The following is a 24,581-nucleotide window of genomic DNA, read 5'->3' on the forward strand; positions in this document are numbered from 1 at the left end:
CAGAGACATTACTTTGCCAACAAAGGTCCGTCTAGTCAAGGCTATGGTTTTTCAAGTGGTCATGTATGGATGTGAGAGTTGGACTATGAAGAAAGCTGAGCGCCGAAGAACTGATGCTTTTGAACTGTGGTGTTGGAAAAGACTCTTGAGAGTCCCTTGGCCTGCAAGGAGATCCAACCAGTCCATTCTAAAAGAGATCAGTCCTGGGTGTTCTTTGGAAGGAATGATGCTAAAGCTGAAACTCCTGTACTTTGGCCACCTCATGCGAAGAGTTGACTCATTGGAAAAGACTCTGATGCTGGGAGGGACTGGGGGCAGGAGGAGAAGGGGACGACAGAGGATGAGATGGCTGGATGGCATCACCGGCTTGATGGATGTGAGTCTGAGTGAACTCTGGGAGTTGGTGATGGACAGGGAGGCCTGGCGTGCTGCAATTCATGGGGTCGCAAAGAGTCGGACACGACTGAGCGACTGAACTGAACTGAACTGAATGTTCATTGCAGCACTGTTTACGATAGCCAAAATATGGAAGCAACTCAAATGTACATCAATAGACAAATATAAAAAGAATATGTGCCACAAATAAATAAACATTAATATGTATAAATAATGAACATTACTCAGACATTAAAAAGAATGAAATTCTGCTATTTGAAGCCATGTGGATGGACCTAGTTATTATTATGTTTAGTGAAATAAATCAGGGAAAAAATAGTGTATGATATAACTTATGATTTATGGTAAATGATCATATGAAATCTTAAAAATAATACAATGAGAATATATGCAAAACAGAGACATACTCACAGATACAGAACACAAATTAAAAGTTACCAGACTGTAAAGAGAATATGGTATGAGCAAATTATCAGTATGGGAAAAAGAGAGCATAACTACTGTATAGGCAAGTAACAAGGATATATTGTGTAGCACAGGCAATTATTGACATTACCTTTTATTAACTTTTAGTGAAAGATAATCTGTAAAAATACTGAATCAGTGTGTTATGCACCAGAAATAAATAAGACATTCTGAATCAACTCTACTTCAGATTTAAAAATCAGGAAAAAAGTTCAAAAAGTGCCTTGCCTTGGGGATATCACATGGATACATGCATTTGATCATCTATTTTTGCCATTGACTATGGAAGGTATGGGGCTTCCCAGGTGGTTCAGTGGGTAAAGAATCTGCTTGCAATGCCAGAGACCCAGGAAACACAGGTTTAATTCTTGGGTCAGGAAGATCCCCTGAAGGAAGGCATGGCAACCCACTCTAGTATTCTTGCCTGGAAAATTCCATGGACAGAGGAGCATGGCAGACTACAGTCCATAGAGTCACAAAGAGTCGGACACAAATGAAGCAACTGAGCATTCATGTACGCACATGGTAGGTATGTGAACAAGATAATCGGAACTTAATGAGGAGAAAAAAATTAAATTGCACATTACAAAAGACACTAAATTTTCAAAGTTAGAATATCAGGAAAAAGAGTTAAGGTAGTTATATACAAAGAAATGATGTAAACAAAAATCAAATCTGTGGTCTGAGATTTTAATCTTTACAAATACATGAACAGACGTGAATGCTTAGAGTAGTTTTTTTTTTTTATATAGCAGAACTACAATTCATGACTATTCTTTATACAAACAACAAAAAAAGTCATTGATGCTATATGTTTTATTTGAGAGAAAATATTTTTTCTTTTTTAATAAATTAATTTTAGTTGGAGGATAATTAGTTTATGAAATTGTGATGGTTTTGCCATACATCAACATGAATCAGCCACAGGTGCAATATGTACCCCCATCCTGAAGCCCTTCCCACATCCCTCCCCATTGAAACATGTATATTTCCATATGTAAAACAGATGATCAGAGAATAAGTTATTTTAAGAAGGATTTCTCAGGTGGCGCTAGTGGTAAAGAACCTCCCGGTAAGACATAAGAGATGCAGGTTAGATCCCTGGGTCAGGAAGATCCCGTGGAGGAAGGCACAGCAACTCAATCTAGTGTTCTTGCCTGGAGAATCCCATGGACAGAGGATCCTGGCAGGCTATAGTCCATAGGGTCGCAAAGAGTTGGACTTGACTAAAGTGACTTAGCATGCATGCAGTTTTAAGAAATTCATATAGTTATATGAAAAAATGATTAATTCCCAAATTATCCAGATCCAAGGCTAAGCATAAATCTGAGAAAGTGGGAAAACCATAAAATGAAAAAATATTTGAATTATGAGAGATATCACAAGCCCTAACAGTTATATAAATCATATGGAGACGCTGAAGTCAAAAAAAGGAAAATTTCTGGAAATAAATTGAAATAGCAAGTTCTACTTCCACAGCCTGATCAAAGTTTAGCAATTTATGATTCTGAGGCCTTTCTTCAGCCCAGGTGAATTACCTTTTTTTATAGCTCACATTTGAAAGAACGCTCTTAGAGCTCTCTTAATGTCTCTGTTCCTCAGACTGTAGATGAAGGGGTTCAGCATGGGTGTGACCACGGTGTACATCACTGAGGCTGCTGCACTTGAGTGTGGGTTGTGGGGAGCAGCAGAGCTAAGATACACTCCCAAGCATGTACAGTAAAATAAGGAGACGACAGAGAGGTGAGATGCACAGGTGGAGAATGCCTTATACTTCCCCTGAGCTGATGAGATTCTACATATTGAGGAAGCTATCTTACAGTAAGTGTAAAGGATACCAGCAAGGGGAGCACCACCCAGAAGCCCAGCTGCAAAATTCATCACCAGTTCATTAAGAAAATTGTTGGAACACGCAAGTTGAATCAACTGCTTGAGTTCACAGAAATAGTGAGGAATTTTCATCTCTCTGCAGAAGGACAGCATCAATACCATTAAAGTTTCTAACAAGGAATGTAGGACACTAACGATCCAGCTAACCAAAACCAGAATTCCACAGCGTCGTGGGCTCATGATGACCGTGTAGTGAAGAGGGTGGCAGATGGCCACAAAGCGGTCATAAGCCATCACAGTCAGGAGGAAGTCATCCAACCCTGCAAACAGCATGAAAAAATACATCTGAATCATGCAGCCTTCATAGGTTATAATGTGGCTCTGTGTCTGGATGTTACACAGCATCTTTGGGGTGATGGTGGAGGTGATACAGATGTCTACAATGGATAGGTTGGAGAGAAAGAAGTACATGGGAGTATGGAGATGGGGGTCTGAGCTGATGGCCAGGATGATGAGCAGGTTTCCAAACACAGTGATCAGGTACATGGAGAGGAAAGGTCCAAATATGAGGGGCTGCAGTTCTGGTTCTTCTGAAAATCCCAGAAGAAGAAATTCTGAAACATGTGTTAGGTTCCTTGGTACCATGGGCTGAAGGTAACTATGAGGAAATGGGAAAATAACATGACTGATTTTTATACAATCAGATATTACTCACATTGTTAAAGGGCTGCCATTTATAATTGCTTATCAAAATATTAATTTCAAAAATTTGTTTATGAATTCAGTCCCCTTGGTGAAATTTCTTATGTCATCTTTAATTAGCAAGCTTGTTTGACTTTCAGCATTTTCCCTGGCAAGTCAAATATTTCTCATATTTAAGGAGAAATTCTTTCATTTTTTCAGGGCATTTAAATTGTGTGCCGACAATGTTCCTGGTGCTGTGAGTGCAATGAGTGCAATGTTCCTGGTGCAATGAGTATGGGGTGCTGAAAAGTAAAAACTCTTACTATCCATCTACAGAGAAAAATCCAGAGAATTAAAAAAAAAGAAAGTATGTATAGCTTCTCAGACTGTGACAGATTGTATGAAGGAAACGAAAGCAGGTATAAGAGAATGAGCAAAGAAGAGGTGCTGTTTTTTATGGATGTTCATGCTAAGGCTTGAAAACTTGAAAAACAAGGTGACATTTCCTTGAACATATCAGATGAAATGTGTGCCAGGCAGGGAGAACAGCAGTGCAAAGAGAGGTATTCTTTAAGATGTTCAGTATGGGAAAGGTAATGGGCAGGAGGGAAAGTGAGCAGAGATGATGCCATAGGATGCTGAGAAGCAAAGTGGCCTCCCTGCTGCTGCTGAAGCATCAAATATCAAGGAGTCTCTTATATACATTATGTATTTTTAGAACCTCAGGAAATTGTTGCAAAGTTGGCTTGTAAGTACTAATGAATCTCTTCTGGCAGTTGAGTTTAGAACTCTGTTACAAGATTCACCTTGGAATATATGTGCTCAGTACTCCCGCCTGGAAGATTTCACACACTTCACAAGGCATGAAAACACACACACACACAGTAGAATCTTCCTTCCTATACTGTGTAACTTCCATGTCTTTTTCACCCTTAACTACCCTTATTAAGTTGGATGTTGATATAACTCAAGATGATCATGGCAAATTATTTAGAAATGGCATCCAGAAATTCCAGTTTGTAAATTTCCCAACATTCCCAAATAGCTCAATGGGTAAAGAATCTGCCTGCAATGCAGGGGACACAAAAGACACGAGTTTGATCCCTGGGTTGGGAAGATCCTTTGGAGAAGGGCATGGCAACCCACTCCAGTATTCTTGCCTGAGAATCCCATGAACAGAGGAGCCTGGTGGGCTACAGTCCATAGGCTTGCAAAGAGTTAGACATGACTGAAATGACAGAGCACAGTGCCAATAACCTTGGAGCTCTGTTTTGGTATGGCCATTTTATGCTTTGTATTAAACTTATGTTGAAAATTTGTTACATAAAGTCATGCTGTTGTTTAGTCGATAAGTCATGTCTGATTCTTTCCATGGACTGTAGTACATCAGACTTCCCTGTCCTTCACTATCTCCTGGAGTTTGCTTGCATTCATGTCCATTGAGTCTGTGATGCTATATGCTTGTGTGTGTGTGTATATATGTGTGTGTATATATATATAATTTTCTTTCTCAAAGCCTGAAAATACATATATATACATATATATATATATATATATATATATATATATATATATATATATATATATATATATGGACTTTTCTGGTGGTTCAGTGGTTAAGAATCTGGCTGTCAATGCAGGGGTCATGAGTTCAATCCCTGGTCCAGGAAGACTCCATATGCTGCCAGATAACTAAGTCCATGCATCATAACTACTGAGCCAGAGTGCCCTAGAGCCTGTGCTCTCCCAAACAGAAACCACCACAATGAGAAGTCTTCACAGTGCAACTAGAAAGTGGCCCCTGCTCGCCCCAACTAGAGAAACGCCCACACATCAGTGAAGACCCAGCACAGGCAAAAATTAATAAAACTGAAAAATGATGTATGTATGTATTGAGGGAGAGAGAGAGGAACTGGACATAAGAGAAAAGAAAGATCTAATGAGCTCAATGGTCCCTGACAGACTGTGGTAAAGAAAACCTTCTTTGGTTCTGGTGACATTTCATGTGCTTCTATACTCCCTTGAGTATATAAATTTAAAAAAAGCAAAATAGCTGTCTGAGGAGGTCTTAAAATAGCTGTGAAAAGAAGGGAAGCAAAAAGCAAAGAAAAAAAAGAAAGATATTCCCATTTCAATGCAGAGTTCCAAAGAATAGCAAGGAGAGATAAGAAAGCCTTCCTCAGTGATCAATGCAAAGTAATAGAGGAAAACAATAGAATGGGAAAGACTAGAGATCTCTTCAAGAAAATTAGAGATACCAAGGGAATATTTCATGTAAAGATGGGCTTGATAAAGGAAAGAAATGGTATGGACCTAACAGAAGTAGAAGATATTAAGAAGAGATGGCAAGAATACACAGAAGAACTGTACAAAAAAGATCTTCATGACCCAGATAATCACGATGGTGTGATCACTCACCTAGAGCCAGACATCCTGGAATGTGAACTCAAGTGGGCCTTAGAAAGCATCACTACGAATAATGCTAATGGAGGTGATGGAATTCCAGTTGAGCTATTGCAAATCCTGAAAGATGATGCTGTGAAAGTGCTGCACTCAATATGACAGCAAATTTGGAAAACTCAGCAGTGGCCACAGGACTGGAAAAGGTCACTTTTCATTCCAATTCCAAAGAAAGACAATGCCAAAGATTGCTCAAACTACCACACAATTGCACTCATCTCACATTCTAGTAAAGTAATGCTCAAAATTCTCCAGGCCAGGCTTCAGCAATACATGATCGGTGAATTTCCAGATGTTCAAGCTGGTTTTAGAAAAGGCAGAGGAAACAGAGATCAAATTGCCAACACCCGCTGGATCATGGAAAAAGCAAGAGAGTTCCAGGAAAACATCCATTTCTGCTTTATTGACGATGCCAAAGCCTTTGACTGTGTGGATCACAATAAACTGTGGAAAATTCTGAAAGAGATGGGAATACCAGACCACCTGACCTGCCTCTTGAGAAACTTGTATGCAGGTCAGGAAGCAACAGTTAGAACTGGACATGGAACAGACTGGTTCCAAATAGGAAAAGGAGTACGTCAAGGTAGTATATTGTCACCCAGCTTATATGGTTAACTTATATGCAAAGTACATCATGAGAAACACTGGGCTGGAAAAAGCACAAGCTGGAATCAAGATTTCCAGCAGAAATATCAATAACTTCAGACATGCAGATGATACCACCCTTATGGCAGAAAGTGGAGAAGAACTAAAGAGCCTCTTGATGAAAGTGAAAGTGCAGAGCGAAAAGTTGGTTTAAAGCTCAACATTCAGAAAACTAAGTTCGTGACATCTGTTCCCATCACTTCATGGGAAATAGATGGGGAAACAGTGGAAACAGTGGCTGACTATTTTTCTGGGCTCCAAAATCACTGCAGATGGTGATTGTAGCCATGATATTAAAAGACGCTTACTCCTTGAAAGGAACTCCTTAAGACCAACCTCGACAGCATATTAAAAAGCAGAGACTTACTTCGCCAACAAAGGTCCGTCTAGTCAAGGCTATAGTTTTTCCAGTGGTCACGTATGGATGTGAGAGTTGGACTGTAAAGAAAGCTGAGCACCGAAGAATTGATGCTTTTGACCTGTGGTGTTGGAGAAGACTCTTGAGAGTCCCTGGGACTGCAAGGCGATCCAACCAACCCATCCTAAAGATCAGTCCTGGGTGTTCATTGGAAGGACTGATGTTGAAGCTGAAACTCCAATACTTTGTCCACCTGATGCGAAGAGCTGATTCATTTGAAAAGACCCTGATGCTGGGAAAGATTGAGAGCTGGAGGAGAAGGGGACGACAGAAGATGAGATGGCATCACCGACTCGATGGACATGGGTTTGGGTGGACTCCGAGTGTTGATGATGGACAGGGAGGCCTGGTGTGCTGTGGTACATTGGGTCTCAAAGAGTCAGACACGACTGAGCAAGTGAACTGAATACTTCCTTGATGCCCAGGAAAAATGATAAAATAGAATACACTCACCCAAAAGATAAAGTAGTGATGTCTTTATGCTTTAAAACATTTGCAGATTATACCACTCAAGATAAAAGTGAGTAAAGGCAAAAAACAAAACAAAACAAAACAAAACACTTGTAAAAGGATGTATATAAAGTACAATACATAATGTAAAATGAATGTTGACTTTTAATGTGCTATCCTGTGCTTAGTTGCTTTAGTCATGTCTGACTCTTTGCAAACCCATGGACTCTAGGCTCCTCTGTGCATAGGATTCTCCAGACAATACTGGAGTGGCTTGCCATTTCCTCCTCCAGGGGATCTTCCTGGCCCAGGGATCGAACTCACAACTCTTGTCTCCCGCATTGGTTGCTGCTGCTGCTAAGTCACTTCAGTCCTGTCCGACTCTGTGTGACTCCATAGATGGAAACCCACCAGATTCCCCCGTCCCTGGGATTCTCCAGGCAAGAACACTGGAGTGGGTTGCCATTTCCTTCTCCAATCCGTGAAAGTGAAAAGTAAAAGGGAAGTCACTCAGTCGTGTCCGACTCTTCACGACCCCATGGACTGCAGCCTACCAGGCTCCTCCGTCTGTGGAATTCTCCAGGCAAGAGTACTGGAGTCGGGTGCCTTTGCCCGCTTTGGCAGGCAGGTTCTTTACCACTCGTGCCACCTGGAAAGCCCATCTTTAAGATGAGGCAGCAAAACTTGTTTTTCCTGTGCCTGTTTTATATTTTTTTGTTTAATTGTTTTTATGTGGTCTGATAGCAGACTAGGCAGTCCTCTTTCTCTCTTTTCGTACGCGGCCCCTTCTCTTTGCTATTCTTGGGGTTGCATCATTTTTCTGTTAATTCTTTTTTTAATATAAATTTATTTATTTTAATTGGAGGTTAATTACAATATTGTATTGGTTTTGCCATACTTCAACATGAATCTGCCACAGGTATACACGTCTTCCCCATCCTGAACCCCCCTCCCTCCTCCCTCCCAGTACCATCCCTCTGGGTCGTCTCAGTGCGCCAGCCCCAAACATCCAGTATCATGCATCAAACCTGGACTGGCGATACGTTTCATATATGATAATATACATGTTTCAATGCCATTCTCCCAGATGTATAGAACAGTCTTTTGTACTCTGTGAAAGAGGGAGATGGTGGGAAGATCTGTTAATTCTTGTATGCACACTTTGGTCCTAGTTTGCCCAACCATCAGTGACCTCCACGGTCCACACACGTAAGATATACATGTCATGGTGATTCCAGCCTTCTGATTAACATTCTTCATATTAGCTATCTGAGACATTGTGCTATTCATACATTTCTTTCATTGTACTCATCTTCTCAATGAAAACAGAGTCTAAGCAGACAGAGACTTCACCTGTTATGTTCAAGTTTGTATTTTAACCGTGTGTGAATATAAATGCACTTGTACAAAAATGAATTTAGAAAAAATGAAAAATTGGGGAAAGGAAAAGGAGAATGAAACCAAGTTAAATAGTATGGTTTCAAGACAAGTTTAACAAGCAAAATTGAATAGAGCATTGAAAACTAAATGCATAAGAAATATAATAACAATAACTTACGGGTTTTCCTTGTGGTTCAGCTGATAAAGAATCCACCTGCAATGCAGGAGACCTGGGTTTGATTACTGAGTTGGGAAGATCCCTTGGAGAAGGGAATGGCTACCCACTCCAGTATTCTGGCCTGGAGAATGCCATGGACTGTATGTATAGTCCATAGGTCACAAAGAGTCAACACAACTGAGCGACTTTCTGACTCATGATATAAAAATGGGTTAATTACATTGACAATGACCTAGATGTCAAATAATATAAAACATAATCTTCCTAGAATGATCTGGTATATAGCACGTTCTCAGTTATTTGTTGGATACATTAGGACTTAGGTCTCTATTTATGGACATTTAAGGTTGTATTTCATTTTTTTGGAAGAAGTGAATTGTTGATGAAATTAAACACAAATGTCTATTTATTTTGCCAAGTCTGTAGGTTCCCACCGTAAAACATCTTGCAAAAATTAGAAAGATTATGACCTCAGTATAAGTGTAATAGACACATAGATAAACATCTTGAAATCTATATATAAAGTCTTTGGGTGGGCAAAATCATGATAAATAAGTCAAGATACTCAGAAGTAAGATGATAGACATTTTTAACTAGAGAAAAAATGTTTTTTAACTTATGACCAAAAGTATGTACTTAAAGTCACTTCAAAAACAATCTTTCATAAAAATTCTTTGAAATATTGGTATCTATAGAAAACTGGACATATAATATGTGGGTACATAATAATAATACTAGGCAAATCAAAATCATGATCCAGCATAAAAATCTTTCCTTGAACTCAGTATATAGTTTAAGAGAACAGCAAAAAATCTTTTTCATACCATTGTCCTGGGGAAAACTTAAAGACCTTTCACATTTTGGGGTAAGAATAATTACCCCCAAATGTGCTAGCAGTAGTAAAGGATCAGTCTCTCATAAACAGTCTGAAGATAGCTATGAATAGTCAAACTACAGATATTCTTTTTTCACTTTAAATCAATTTTTATTTTAATAATGAGTAAGATTTTTTTTTTCCATTAGGAATTTAAATGCTTTCAGGCTGACAAACATCTTGAACAATTACCATAGTCAAGAATATATCCAAAGTGCATAGTACAAACAAGATGTTAATCTTGGGGAACTACCCTAGCAGTCTGGTAGTTAAGACTTCATGCATAATAGAGAAAGAGAGGTTTTAAAATAATCTAAGAATTTATGGCAAAAAAAAAATTAACTTGAATGAGACTAGGTCAAGTAGAGTAGTTTCAAAACAACTGTATGTAACAAAATGGAATGAAAATCTATACTATATAAAAATGTGAAATAGTAACAATTTAACAAAGTCACCATTGATCATTAATATAAAGTTAAGTTGCCAATGACTAGGGAAAAAAGAATGAAACAGAATGACTTTTAAAATGTAGGGAGAAAGCAGTATTTAAGTTATAATTGCACCTTATATGAATAGTTGTGGATTTCAGTGTACCCTCGTGGCTCAGATGGTAAAGAATCTGTCTGCAATGCAGGAGACCTGGGTTCAGTTCCTGGGTCAGGAAGATCTCCTGGAGAAGGGAATGGTAACCCACCCCAGTATTCTTGCCTGGAGAATTCCATGGACAGAGGGAGTCCATGGGGCCACAAAGAGTCTGGCATGACTGACTGACTTTCACTTTCAATTTTCACAGAAGGTATAGTGATCATTAGTCAAATGATCGACAAACAGATGTATAGAATGGACTTTTGGACTCTGAGGGAGAGGGAGAGGGTGGGATGATTTGGGAGAATGGCATTGAAACATGTATACTATCATATAAGAAACGAATCACCAGTCTATGTCCAATACAGGATACAGAATGCTTGGGGCTGGTGCATGGGGATGATCCAGAGAGATGATATGGGATGGGATGTGGGAGGGGGGTTCAGGATTGGGAACTCATGTACAGCCATGGCTGATTCATGTCAATGTATGGCAAAACCAATACAGTATTGTAAAGCAAAATAAAGTAAAAATAAAAATTAAAAAAAATGCCTTCCAAATGATGGTTTGATGTGAAGCAACTTTTAAACATAGGTCTAATCAAAAGGAGCAATTAGGAATTTCCCTGCTGGTCCAGAGGTTAAGAATCAGCACTTCCATTGCAGGGGGCACAAGTTCCATTCCTGGTCAGAGAACTAAGATCCCACATGCCATGTAGGGTGGCCAAAAATAAATAAATAAAGGAACAATTAGAAACAGCAGAGATGTAAATGCATGTTGGAAAAACTGTAATCGGTGATTTATTAGCATGAAGGATACAGAACTTTCAACTTCATTTTTGTCTAAAACAATGATCGGCAAATGGAAACTATTAAACTGACAGCTCAATTTCTTTCAGAAAAAAAATTTTTTAATATAAACAAATATATAGTGATGCATGTAAGTGGAATCTAGAAAAATGGTACTGAGGAACTTCTTTGTTGGGTGGGAATAGAGACACAGACGTTGGGAAAAAACATATGGACACAGCTGGAGGGGAGAAGGGGGATGAATTTGAAGATCGGGACTGAAGCAGGTGCACTGCCATGTGTAAAACAGATAGCTAGTGCAGACCTACTGTGCCACACAGGGAACTCAGCTTGGTGCTCCATGATGACCTAGATAGATGGGATGGGGGATGAGAGGGAGGGCCAAGAGGGAGGGGATGTATGTATGCATACAGCTGATTCACTTCATAGCACTATAGAAAGTAGCACAACGTGGTAAAGCAACTATATGCCAATAAATAAATAAATAGAAGGCAATGGAGAATATACAATATGATTAATTGAGAAATTTGACCACACCAAATTCATATATATTCACAATTCCCCTCAAATACATCTATACATAAATAAAGAACAAAATGACAAATAACCAGTATGAGGGGGTAGTGGTAACCTCCAACTGTTTATTTGAAAGATCATAGTTATAAACACGGAGAAGGCAATGGCAACCCACTCCAATACTCTTGCCTAAAGAATCCCAGGGACGGGGGAGCCTGGTGGGCTGCCATCTATGAGGTCGCACAGTCAGACACGAGTGAAGTGACTTAGCAGCAGCAGCAATTACAAACAAGAATAGAAATTCTCCAGTTCTATTCTATCAAGGAAAGGAGTCACAAAGATAATTTGAGATACAGAAAGTAAATAGCTATCAAATCCACTTATGTATTCAAGCATCACAAGGAATGGAATAATTCAAGTTCATTAGCATTCCCCTTTATGCAAATTAATTATTTTCCTTCCTTTTTTCCCCCATAGAAGATGCTGTGAAATACATGTCTCTTGCAACTGCTGTTGCAAGGATGTGTGTGCAGATCTTCTTTGGTGTGGACCTTTCTCATCAATAAGGAAATATAGTTACATATGCCCTATATTGAAAGTTAGAAAAAAATGCCTTCACTTCATTTTATGTCCCTCCAGTTAACACTTTACCTCTTTCTTCCAGTGAATTAGTAAGATACTTGGATATTCTATTATATTCTGCCTGGAAGCCCTTTATATCTCTCTTTTATCTTTTGTAATTGTGCTTTCTTTCCTGTCATTTAATTGTCATCACTGAGCATTGCCGTACTGAGTTCTCTTTTTAGCATCTGAAAAATACTGACATTTCAATCAAACAAGCAAACCACCACAGTGTTCTTTGGACTCTGGGATAGACAATTATTTTTCACATGTCCTCGGGTAAATATTCTTGATTTTCATTCTCTATGACCTGTTTCTGCAGTGTCTTTTGGGCTCTTGGACTCACCAGCATGGGAACTCTGAGAGGTAGTTCTCTGGGCAGAAGTCTGGATCCCTTCCTGGATGGTTGATGATGGAGACTGAAGCCCTGTGTGCAGATGAGACAGCAGGAAGTGTTAAACTATCGAAACTAGAGCCACACTTAGGACTCGAAAAGCAACAACTGTGTCTCATCCACACCCAGGTTGTACAAGCTCAGGGACCACAGCAGAGGAGATATTTACAGCTCTCTCTGTCTGCTCATTATGCATATTTCTCTCATTTTACAATGGCCTGTAAGCTCATGAATTCCCTATGGAACTTGGTCTGGACAGAAAGAAATTTTTCCTTCTGTTCTCAAGAGATCGGGTTATAAGCCAGGAGAATTCAGATCTATTGGGCTTCCCTGATGGCTGAGCAAGTAAAGAACCCACCTGCAATTCAGGAGACATAAGAGATATGGGTTTGACTCCTGGTTCAGGAAGATCCTCTGGAGAAGGGTGTGGCAACTCGCTCTAGTATACTTGCCTGGGAAATCCTATGGGCAGAGCCTGGCGGTCTACAATCTAAAGGATCACAAAGAGTTAGACATGACTGAGTGACTAAGCACTTCTTAATACCTATGCCAATAGGACCTTTTATGATTATCTTTCCAAAGAGTTTTTTCAGACCCTTCTTTAAGTCTATTTCTCAGACTATCGATGAAGGGGTTCAGCATGGGTGTGACCACAGTGTACATCACCGAGGCTGTTGCACTTGAGTGCAAGCTGTGGGTACCAGCAGAGCTGAGGTACATTCCTAAACCTGTACAATAAAATAAGGAGACTATTGAGAGGTGAGATGCACAGGTGGAAAATGCTTTATACTTCCCCTGAGATGATGAGATTCTGCCTATGGAAGAAACTATCCCAGAGTAAGAGTAAAGAATACACGTGAGGGAACCCCCAGCCAGCAACACAGCTCCAGAATACATCACCACATTATTGAGAAAGGTGTCAGAACTGGCAAGTTGGATCATCTGATTGAGTTCACAGAAAAAGTGGAGGATTTCTAAGAAGGTAGACAATGACAGCCTCAACAAACTTAAGCTTTCTAACAAAGAATGCAGGACACTGATGACCCAGGACACCAGCACCAGCAGTCCACAGATCTGGGGGTTCATGGTGACCGTGTAGTGCAGGGGGTGGCAGATGGCCATGAAGCGATCATAGGCCATCACTGTTAGGAGCAAGATGTCAAGTCCTGCAAAGAGTGTGAAAAAATACACCTGGGTGATGCAGCCTTCATAGGTTATGACTTTGCTCTGTGTCTGGATGTTCCACAGCATCTTTGGGATGGTGGTGGAGGTGAAGCAGATGTCTACAAAGGACAGGTTGGAGAGGAAGAAGTACATGGGGGTGCGGAGGTGGCAGTCTGAGCTGACGGCCAGGATGATGAGCAAGTTTCCAAACACAGTGACCAGGTACATGGAGAGGAAAAGACCAAATATGAAGTGTTGCAATTTTAATTCCTCTGAGACTCCCAGAAGAAGAAACTGTGAAACTCCTGTTAGGTTTCCTATTGCCATGTGTTGATGGTGACTATGGAAAAAGAGGGAAATAGCATGATTTATTTTCACACAAAAGCATCATTACTCATGCGGTAGAAATGCTACCATTTATATTTTGCCATCAATAATTGCTTTCAACATTTTGTTCATGGATTTTGTGCACTTGAAGGAACCTCCTGTGTCATCCCTAGTTAGCAAAGTTGTCTCATGGTCAGTTTTCCCCAACATGTTATGTATACTACAATTTTAATGAGAAATTCTTTCATGCATTTGAGGAATGTAAACTGAATTGTGACAATATTCCAGGTACTATCTATGCAGGGATTTAGGATGTTGGAAAACAAAAGCTCATAAACTCTGGTTGTGCAGAGAGAATATAAGCAAATAAAAAGTTACACAGAACTTTAAATGTATATATAGCATGTCTTATGCTTATGGGTCTCTTAAAAAGAGACCTATAAAATCAAAATAAAAGAAAGCTGGCATAAAAGCAAGAGTGAAAAGGAAATACTATTTTATGCATGTTTAGACAAGAACTGTAAACAAGACATTATTTGAACAGACTTCAAAGAAGGGTGACTGTCATGAACAGACCTGGGGAAGGGTCTCCTTACAAGGGAGCGGCCAGTGCACAGGCCCTGAGGAAAGCGCTTGCTTAAGATGGCCCGGCTGATCAAAGGAAGCCAATCTGGTGAGGGAAAATGAGCAGGAGGATTAGTGAGGAGAGATATTGTCAGAGAAGGTTGAAAAATTATGTAGCCTCCGTGTTACAGCAGAAACCAAGTCATAAAGTCCACATGTGTCTTCAGCGCTTTAAGAAACTTCGTATTTTAAAAAGCCTATATCACTTATCTCACTTATCATAATGGTTTCAAGTTCTAACCATGTTGTTGGCAAGATTTCATTCTTTTCTTAAAAACTGGTATATAGTTGATCTAAACTGCTTATTAGTTTCAGGTGTACAACATAGTTATTTGATATTTTTACAGATTATACTCCATTTAAAAGTATTACAAAATATTGGTTATACTCCCTATACTGCACATTACAGATTTATATCCTATTTGTTTTGTTTTATTTCTTTATTTTTTTAATTAATTTAATTATTTTGGCTGTCTTGGGTCTTAATTGCCATGCAGGGTTTTATGATAAGTGAAATAAGTCAGACAGAGACAAACAAACACTTGTAACATCTTGCTGATACGTGGAATCAAAAAACAAAACAAAACAAAACAAAAAACAAAAGCCAAGCTCATAGACAGAGAGAACAGACTGTGGCTGCCAGAGGCAGGAGCAGGGAGTGGAGTGGGTAAACTGGATGAAAGAGGTCAAAGGTACTCACTTCCAGTTATAAGATAAATAAGTCATGGGGCTATGATAAACAGTATCATGACAATAGTTAATAATACTGCATTATATATTTGAAAGTTGCTAATAGAGTAAATCTTAAAAGTTTCTATCAAGATAAAAATTATATCTACACTTGGTGATGTGTATTATCTAGACTTATTTTGGTAACCATTTCACAATATATATAAATATTGAATCATTATGTTGTAAGCCTGAAACTAATATAACATGTTGATTACATCTCAATAAAAGATACTTTTTTATTTCATTTTTTTAGCTTTTTATTTTATTTTTTCAGTTTTTTTAAATTTATTTATTTTAATTGAAAAAAATGCCTATAAGAAACAAAATTTAAGGAAAATCCAGAAATGACTTCTCAAAGAAATGATATACAATAATTACAATTTAATGATATCAAGTGTGTCACTAATTCAATTTTAGATTTGGAAATGAAAGAATATGACAGAAAGTCTTTTTTAATGCGGGGAGGAAGCAGTACCTAAGTTATAATTTCCTCTTCCATGGGGACATATGGACTCAAATTCAGGTATGGAACACAAGGTTGTCTTTGGTTAAATGTAAAGGAGAATGCCTTCCAAATAGTAGTGGCTGAATATGTGCAACTTTCATAAATAGATCTGATCAAAATAGAATAAATTAAACAATAAGGGATAAGAGATAGGAAAGGTAGTTGCAAATGCATTAAAAGCATGATTTATTAGCACCCAATATACAGAAGAACATTTTCATTTCTATTTAAAGCAAGGATTTTCCAAGTAAATAATATTTAAGTGACAACTCTATCCCTTCAGTTAAACTCTTTTTAAAAAGCAATAGAGATGAATTGCAAAAAATGAAGAGCAATAAGATGAAATAACACTGATTTTACCACACAAAATTTATAAATTCTCACACATTATATACAAATTGTTTTATATATACAGAAAATAAGTAAATGGCAAGCAGCAAGCTTGATGAAAAAATTTAATTGTTTGGAAGAATAAAATATAAAACAGGAATAAAACATGCTGGATTCACACAGAGGGATGGGTTGGGGAGGGAGGTGTGAGGGGGTTTCAGCTGGGGAGACACATGGATACCTATGGCCAATGCATGTTAATGCATGCAAAAGCCATCACAATATTATAAAGTAACTATCCTCCAATTAAAATAAGTAAATAAATTTTAAAAAATAATAAATTGAAAAAAAGAAAGGTCCTAATTAGTCATGTCTCTATGTTTTCAACAGAGAAAGCGATTGGTTAGCTAATCTACAAATGTATTCACACTTACAGGAAATAACCACAGATGAAACTCATTACTACACCATTTTTCACATGATAATGTGTTTTATTTTCTACATTGAGAGGAGAAATACTGTGAAATATATATATGTATATATATATTTTTTCATGAACCGCTGTTTCAAGAAAATATGTGGAGGCATTCCTTAGTCTGGATACCTCTCATCATAGTCAAATATGCTCCATATTATAAAAAACAAAAGTCCTTGCATCTCTGTACATCCTTCCACAGCTAATACCCTTTGTCTCTACTCCAGTTAATTGCAAAATCCTTGAACTTAGATTCTACTTTTACTGGAAGCACTTTATACCTCCTATTCCCTCTTCTCATTGGACTTTCATGCGCATCTTTTAATGGTCAACCTTGACCTTGCACTGTTAGTTCAATTTTCGCTTCTATTTTTGGAATAAAAAATTAATATATTATTAATCAAGCACACAAACAACTTCAGTGATCTTGCCTCTGGGTTAGCCTGGACGGGCTCTCAGGTGAACTCGGGTGAATGTTCTTGATTGTTATTCCCTTTGACACTCTGCAGTATTTATCTGGTTCTTGACTCACCTGGGTGAGTCTCTGAGAGGAAGTTCTCAACAGAGATGTCCAAATTCCTCTTGAATGGTTGATGATGGAAATAGGAGCTCTGTTCCCAGACAAGACAGTGAGATGCAGTCAAGCATCGGTCCCCTAAATCAGTTATGTCTCCAAAAACAACAACCGAGTCCTGTCCAGACCAAGGATGCACAGGCTGAGGGTTGCAGCAGAGGAGATATTTACAGCTCCCTGGGTCTACTCATTACCATGTTTCTCTCTTGTTTCCACCACCTCTAATAACTGATTTCCCTGAGGGACACAGGTCTGGACAGATAAAAAAAATTTCCTGTTCATTTTCTATGTTTAGGAGACAATGTTACAAGTCAGATGCATTCAACATTTATAACTCTTTACATGAACTGTCGTGTCTACCTAGAGAAATAAACCTTAAGTTTCCCAACAATTTATTCCAACCATGAATCCATCTTTAACTAGAATCCAAGATTGGTATTCTGTCTTGATTAGGGCCCTAATCAAGCACTAACTGTAGTGGGTCACAGCCCCTAAAATCCTATTGCCATCTTTAAGAAGTGGGTTAAAGTGTCACTTTAATATAAAACCTTGGGCAGTACACTGCTTGGATTTATGACAATACTGCCAAAACAATTACACATTCCATACTTCCAGCACAAGACTGGTTATTTTGTTCGTCATTATAAAGTGTTTGTTAATTGTAAAAGGTATATTTAGATCTTAACATCTCCTAGAGATTGTATGATTTATCTTTGGAAAACTTCATTCTGTGAGGTAGTACTATTATGAACTTGGTTTTCCATTGTAGAAATGGGGTTTGTAGGGATTAGTGATCTCCCAGTTATAATCTGAGTAGAAGTAGTGACAGATTTTATTTTCTTGGGCTCCAAAATCACTGCAGATGGTGACTGAGGCCATGAAATTAAAAGATGCTTGCTCCTTGGAAGAAAAACTGTGACAAATTGAGACAAGCATTTTATTTTTTTAATATAAATTTATTTATTTTAATTGGAGGTTAATTACTTTACAATATTTGTATTGGTTTTGCCATACATCAACATGAATCAACCACAGGTATACATGTGTTCCCCATCCTGAACCCTCCTCTCTCCTCCCTCCCCATACCATCCCTCTGGGTCATCTCAGTGCACCAGCCCCAAGCATCCAGTATCATGCATCGAACCTGGACTGGCGATTCGTTTCATATATGATATTATACATGTTTCAATGCCATTCTCCCAAATCATCCCACCCTCTCCCTCTCCCACAGTCCAAGAGACTGTCTATACATATGTGTCTCTTTTGCTGTCTTGCATACAGGGTTATTGTTACCATTTTTCTAAATTCCATATATATGCATTAGTATACTGTATTGGTGTTTTTCTTTCTGGCTTACTTCACTCTGTATAATAAGCTCCAGTTTCATCCACCTCATTAGAATGGATTCAAATGTGTTCTTTTTAATGGCTGAGTAATACTCCATTGTGTATATGTACCACAGCTTTCTTATCCATTCATCTGCTGATGGGCATCTAGGTTGCTTCCATGTCCTGGCTATTATAAACAGTACTGCGATGAACATTGGGGTACACGTGTCTCTTTCAATTCTGGTTTCCTCGGTGTGTATGCCCAGCAGTCAAGCATTTTAAAAAGCACAGACATCACTTGGTTGACAAAGGCCCATGTTGTCAAAGCTACAGGTTTTCCAGTAGTCATGTAATGATGAGAGAGTTGGACCATAAAGAAAGCTTTATGCTTTCAGATTGTCATGCTATAGAAGACTCTTGAGAGTTCTCTGGACAACAAGAAGAACAAACCAGTCAATCTTACAAGAAATCAATCCTGAATATTCACTGGAAGGACTGTTGCTGAAGCTGAAGCTTCAGTACCTTGGCCACCTGATGTGAGGAGATGATTCACTGGGAAAGACCCTGATGCTGGGAAAGATTGAAAGCAAAAGAAGAAGGAGGTGGCAGAGGATGAAATGTTTAGGTAGCATGACCAGCTCAATAGACATGAATCTGAGCAAATTCTGAGATATAGTGGAGGAAAGAGAAACCTGGTGTGCTATATAGTCCATGTCGTCACAAAGTCATACATGACTTAGCAAATGAAAACAACAACATCATGATGAACGCTAACTTGATCTATTGTCGTAATTTGTTTGTGATATACACAATTATCAAACCATTATGTTGTACACCTGAAACTAACATTAGGTAATATCAGTTATGATTCATTTAAAACAACAACATAAGGGCTGGTTTAGTCAAAACATTTGTTCAGATCAAAATCACAAATATTATGGGCCTGGGCAATGCGTCCCAGGCATTCTTAGGCAACACCATCATATCAGTAGGTAGATACTGAAATTGGGTTCATGAGACAGTCCACATTACCAGGAAGAGCAGTTAAAATAATGATGTAAAGCAGAGTGGCAATACCAAAGTGAAACTGTGGTTTCATCTTTCCCCCTACGAAGACATTGCATAAATGATCCTAGATGCCAAGTATAGTTTTATTCATATCAATATAATAACTCATGATTGCTCTTTCTTGAAAACTAGGGGCAATTGTATGGGACAGTATAAGTCTTTTGAGAAGAAAATATTTTTACGAAATCTAAGTCTCTTCATGAAATATATGTTAATTTACAAATATATCTGATGCAAAGTAGAGAGAACTTTGGGAATATATGAAAATGGCCCCAAGGAAAAGCTGTCTATATACCAGACAGAACAGAAAGATTAATAAATTGAATTGTTAAAATTGTATACAAAGGTTGAATTCAAAGAAATAGAAATCTAGGAAATAATTGGAAACAAATTATATTCCACAGTGCTCAAAGAATCATAATTTTGTGTTCTGAGGTTTTGAATCATGCAATCAATGACACTTCTTCACCTCCAGAATGATTGGTCCTTTTATACCTGCCATCCCATATAATCTCTTCAGAGCCCCATTAATGTCTTCATTCCTCAGACTGTGGATGAAGGGGTTCAGCATGGGAGTGACCACAGTGTACATCACTGAGGCTATTGCGCTTGAGGGTGAGCTGTATAGAAGCAGAGCTAAGGTGCACTCCTATGACAGAAGAGTAAAGCAGGAAGACAGCTGAGAGGTGAGAAGCACCAGTGGAAAATGCTTTATTCTTCCCCTGAGCTGATGAGATTCTACATATAGAAGAAACTATCTGAGAATAAGAGTAAAGAATACCAGCAAGGGGACCACCGGCCAGCACCCAGTTGAAAAATAAAACACAGCATCTTTAAGAAAAGTGTCGGAACAGACAAGTTTGAGTATCTGATTGAGATCACAGAAAAAGTGGGGTATTTCCATATCTGTACAGAAGGACAATCACAACATCATTAAGCTTTGTAACAAGGAATTTAGGACACTCGAGATCCAGGACACCAGCATCAGCAGTCCGCAGAGCTGGGGATTCAGGATGATATTGTAGTGCAGGGGATGACAGATGGCGAAGAAGTGGACACAGGCCATCAAAGCCAGGAGAAAGTTGTCCAAGGAGTATGGAAAAATGCATCTGGGTGATGAAGCCTTCATAGGAGATACCTTTGCTCTGTGTCTGGATGTTCCACAGCATCTTTGGGATTGTGGTGGAGGTGAAACAGGTGTCTACAAAGGACAGGTTGGAGAAGAAGAAGCACATGCGGATGTGGAGGTTGGAGTCTGAGCCGACAGCCAGGATGATAAGCAGGTTTCCAAGCACAATGATCAGGTACATGGGAGGAAAAGCCCAAATATGATGGGCTGCAGATCTGGTTCCTTTGATAATCCCAGAAGAAGAAATCCTGAAAATTGGGTATCATTGCCTGGTCTCATGTGTGATGGTAAAGACTAAAATTTTAAAATACTATGATTAATTTTTATATAAATGGACATGAGTAACATGTTGAAAATGCTGTAATTACAACTGTATGTCAAGCAAAAGTAAACATAAGAGAGAGTAGGTGGTTTTGTTATTTTCATTGGAAGTTCAGGAAGACTGAAAAACAGGGGGATATTTGTACATAAACCTTAAGGAAAAATAGTTGGCAGATAAAGAGTTAGCTGGGGAAGTGTGTGCCCTGCAGGGAAAAGAGTCAGTGCAAGGGATCTGAGGAAGGTTCTCATTTCAGACATTCCAGGCTCAATATATTTCCAGTCTGGTGAGCAAAGAGCATAGGGAAAGTGATGACAGATAATGTCAGAGAGCGGACTCCTTACCATAACTGGGACTTCAGGGCACGAAGAGTCCCTTTGTCAAATTCTGTTCTTTGCTCATCATTAATTTTGATTTCAAGGCATCCTGTGACTAGGCATGGATCCTAGTCACAACGATTCTCCTTATCTTCATGTGTTGGTTAACATTCTGGTTTCTGTCTTTTAAAGGTCACTTTACTGTATGTGGGGTCAAGTAGTCAACACTTAGAACTGTGCATCAGCCACAACACACACACAACACACAACACGGAGCATACTTTGTCCTGTTAGGGGCACAATACACCCAGGCTATTCTCATCCCTAAAAGACAGTGAAACTGTTAGTCACTCAGCTGTGTCCAACTCTTTGTGACCCCATGGGCTGTAGCCCACCAGGCTCCTCTGTCCACGGGATTCTCCCGGAAGAATACTGGTATATGCTGCCACTGCCTTCTCCAGAGGATCTTCCCAACCCAGGGAACAAACCCAGGTCTCCTGCATTGCAAGCAAATTCTTTACTGTCAAGCCACCAGGGAAGCCCCTTCTCATTCTTAACCAAAATTAGGAAGAAAAAAAAACCTCTAGAAATAAAACTGTCAATCAAATTATCTTTACCCTAAATAGTAAAGAAATAACATTCATAGTCCAGTTGGTGAGCCTGCCTGGGACATGTGAACTTGGTGCTTCATTAAAGTGTGACCATTTTCTGTCTTGTATTTAAATAAGTATAAAAACCTCAGCTATTTGTAAGGCCTCCTCAGACAACCATTTTGTCTTTTTGCATTTCTTTTTCTTGGGGATGGTTTTGATCACCGCCTCCTGTACAATGTTATGAACCTCAGTCCATAGTTCTTAAGGCACTCTGTCTATCAGATTTAATCCCTTGAACCTTTGTCACATTCACCACAGTATAATTGTAAGGGACTTTATTTAGATCTTGCCTGAATGGCCTGGTTGGTTTCCCTACTTTCTTCCAGTTAAGTCTGAATTTGGCAATAAGGAGTTCATGATCTAAGACACAGTCAGTTCCCATAGTTGTTTTGCTGATTGTATAGAGCTTCTCCATCTTCAGTTGCAAAGAATGTAATCAACCTGATTTCAGTATTGACCATCTGGTGATGTCCATGTGTAGAGTCATATCCTGTGTTGTTGGAAGAGGGTGTTGCTGTGACTAGTGCATTCTCTTGGCAAAACTCTGTTATCCTTTGCTTTGCTTCATTTTGTATTCCAAGGTCAAACTTAACTGTTACTCCAGGTATCTCTTGATTTTCTTCTTTTGCATTCCAGTTCCCTATGATTAGAAGGACATCTTTTCTTGATGTTAGTTTTAGAAGATCTTGAGGGTCTTCATAGAATCATTCAACTTCAGTTTCTTTGGCATTAGTGGTTGGGACATAGACTTGGGTTACTCTGAGACTGAATGGTTTGCCTTGAAAGTGAACAGAGATCATTGTGTTGTTTTGAGATTGTACCCAAGTACTGCATGCAGGCCAGGAAGCAACACTTACAACTGGACCTGGAACAACAGACTGGTTTCAAGTAGGAAAAGGAGTATGTCAAGGCTGTATATTATCACCCTGCTTATTTAACTTATATGCAGAGTACATCATGAGAAACACTGGACTGGAAGAAACACAAGCTGGAATCAAGATTGCCGGAAGAAATATCAATAAGCTCAGATATGCAGATGACACCACCCTTATGGCAGAAAGTGAAGAGGAACTAAAAAACCTCTTGATGAAAGTAAAAGAGGAGAGTGAAAAAGTTGGCTTAAAGCTCAACATTCAGAAAACTAAGATCATGGCATCCAGTCTCATCACTCCATGGGAAATAGATGGGGAAACAGTGGAAACAGTGTCAGACTTTATTTTTTTGGGCTCCAAAATCACAGCAGATGGTGATTGCAGCCATGAAATTAAAAGACACGTACTCCTTGGAAGAAAAGTTATGACCAACCTAGATAGCATATTCAAAAACAGAGACATTATTTTGCTGACTAAGGTCTGTCTAGTCAAGGCTATGGTTTTTCCAGTGGTCATGTATGGATGTGAGAGTTGGACTGTGAAGAAGGCTGAGGTGAGGTGAGGTGAGGTGAAGTCGCTCAGTCGTGTCTGACTCTTTGTGACCCCGTGGACTGTAACCTACTAGGTTTCTCCGTCCATGGGATTCTTCAGGCAAGAATACTGGAGTGGATTGCCATTTCCTTCTCCAGGGGATCTTCCCGACCCAGGGATCAAACCCGGGTCTCCCGTATTGGACGCAGATGCTTTAACCTCTGAGCCACCAGGGAAGCCCTGAGCACTGAAGAATTGATGCTTTTGACCTGTGGTGTTGGAGAAGACTCTTGAGAGTCCCTTGGACTGCAAGGAGATCCAACAAGTCCATTCTGAAGGAGATCAGCCCTGGGATTTTTTTGGAAGGAATCATGCTAAAGCTGAAACTCCAGTACTTTGGCCATCTCATGAGAAGAGTTGACTCATTGGAAAAGACTTTGATGCTGGGAGAGACTGGAGGCAGGAGAAGAAGAGGATGACAGAGGATAAGACGCCTGGATGGCATCACTGACTCGATGAACGCAAGTCTGAGTGAACTCTGGGAGTTGGTGATAGACAGGTAGGCTTGGCATGCTGCGATTCAGTGGGTCGCAAAGAGTCAGACAAGACTGAGCGACTGAACTGGACTAAACTGCATTTCAGACTCTTTGTTGACTATAAGGGCTACTCCATTTCTTTTAAGGGATTCTTGCCCACTGTCAGTTCAGCCGCTCAGTTGTGTCTGATTCTTTGCGACTGCATGGCCTGCAGCATGCCAAGCTTCCCTGTCCATCACCAACTCCCAGAGCTTACTCAAACTCATGTCCATTGAGTTGGTGATGCCATCCAACCATCTCATCCTCTGTCGTCCCCTTCTCCTCTTGCCTTCAGTCTTTCCCATCATCAGGCTCTTTTCCAATAAGTCAGTTCTTCTCATCAGGTGGCCAAA

At 39.3% G+C, this 24,581-nt stretch overlaps 1 protein-coding gene and 1 pseudogene across 1 annotated transcript; both read right to left on the bottom strand.

Annotated features, from left to right (window-relative positions):
* On the bottom strand, positions 2,413-3,336 carry LOC102188848 (olfactory receptor-like protein OLF4). Its single transcript, XM_005701830.2, has one exon. The coding sequence runs from the start codon at positions 3,334-3,336 to the stop codon at positions 2,413-2,415; it is 924 nt and encodes a 307-aa protein (XP_005701887.2).
* Positions 12,608-20,424, bottom strand: LOC102188585 (annotated as a pseudogene).

Source organism: Capra hircus, chromosome 7, assembly GCF_001704415.2.
Source record: "Capra hircus breed San Clemente chromosome 7, ASM170441v1, whole genome shotgun sequence".
In the NCBI taxonomy this organism is placed as follows: domain Eukaryota; kingdom Metazoa; phylum Chordata; class Mammalia; order Artiodactyla; family Bovidae; genus Capra; species Capra hircus.

Excerpts from the sequence above, each read along its gene's own strand:
- LOC102188848 (XM_005701830.2), bottom strand. The coding sequence starts at position 3,336 with ATGGTACCAAGGAACCTAACACATGTTTCAGAATTTCTTCTTCTGGGA.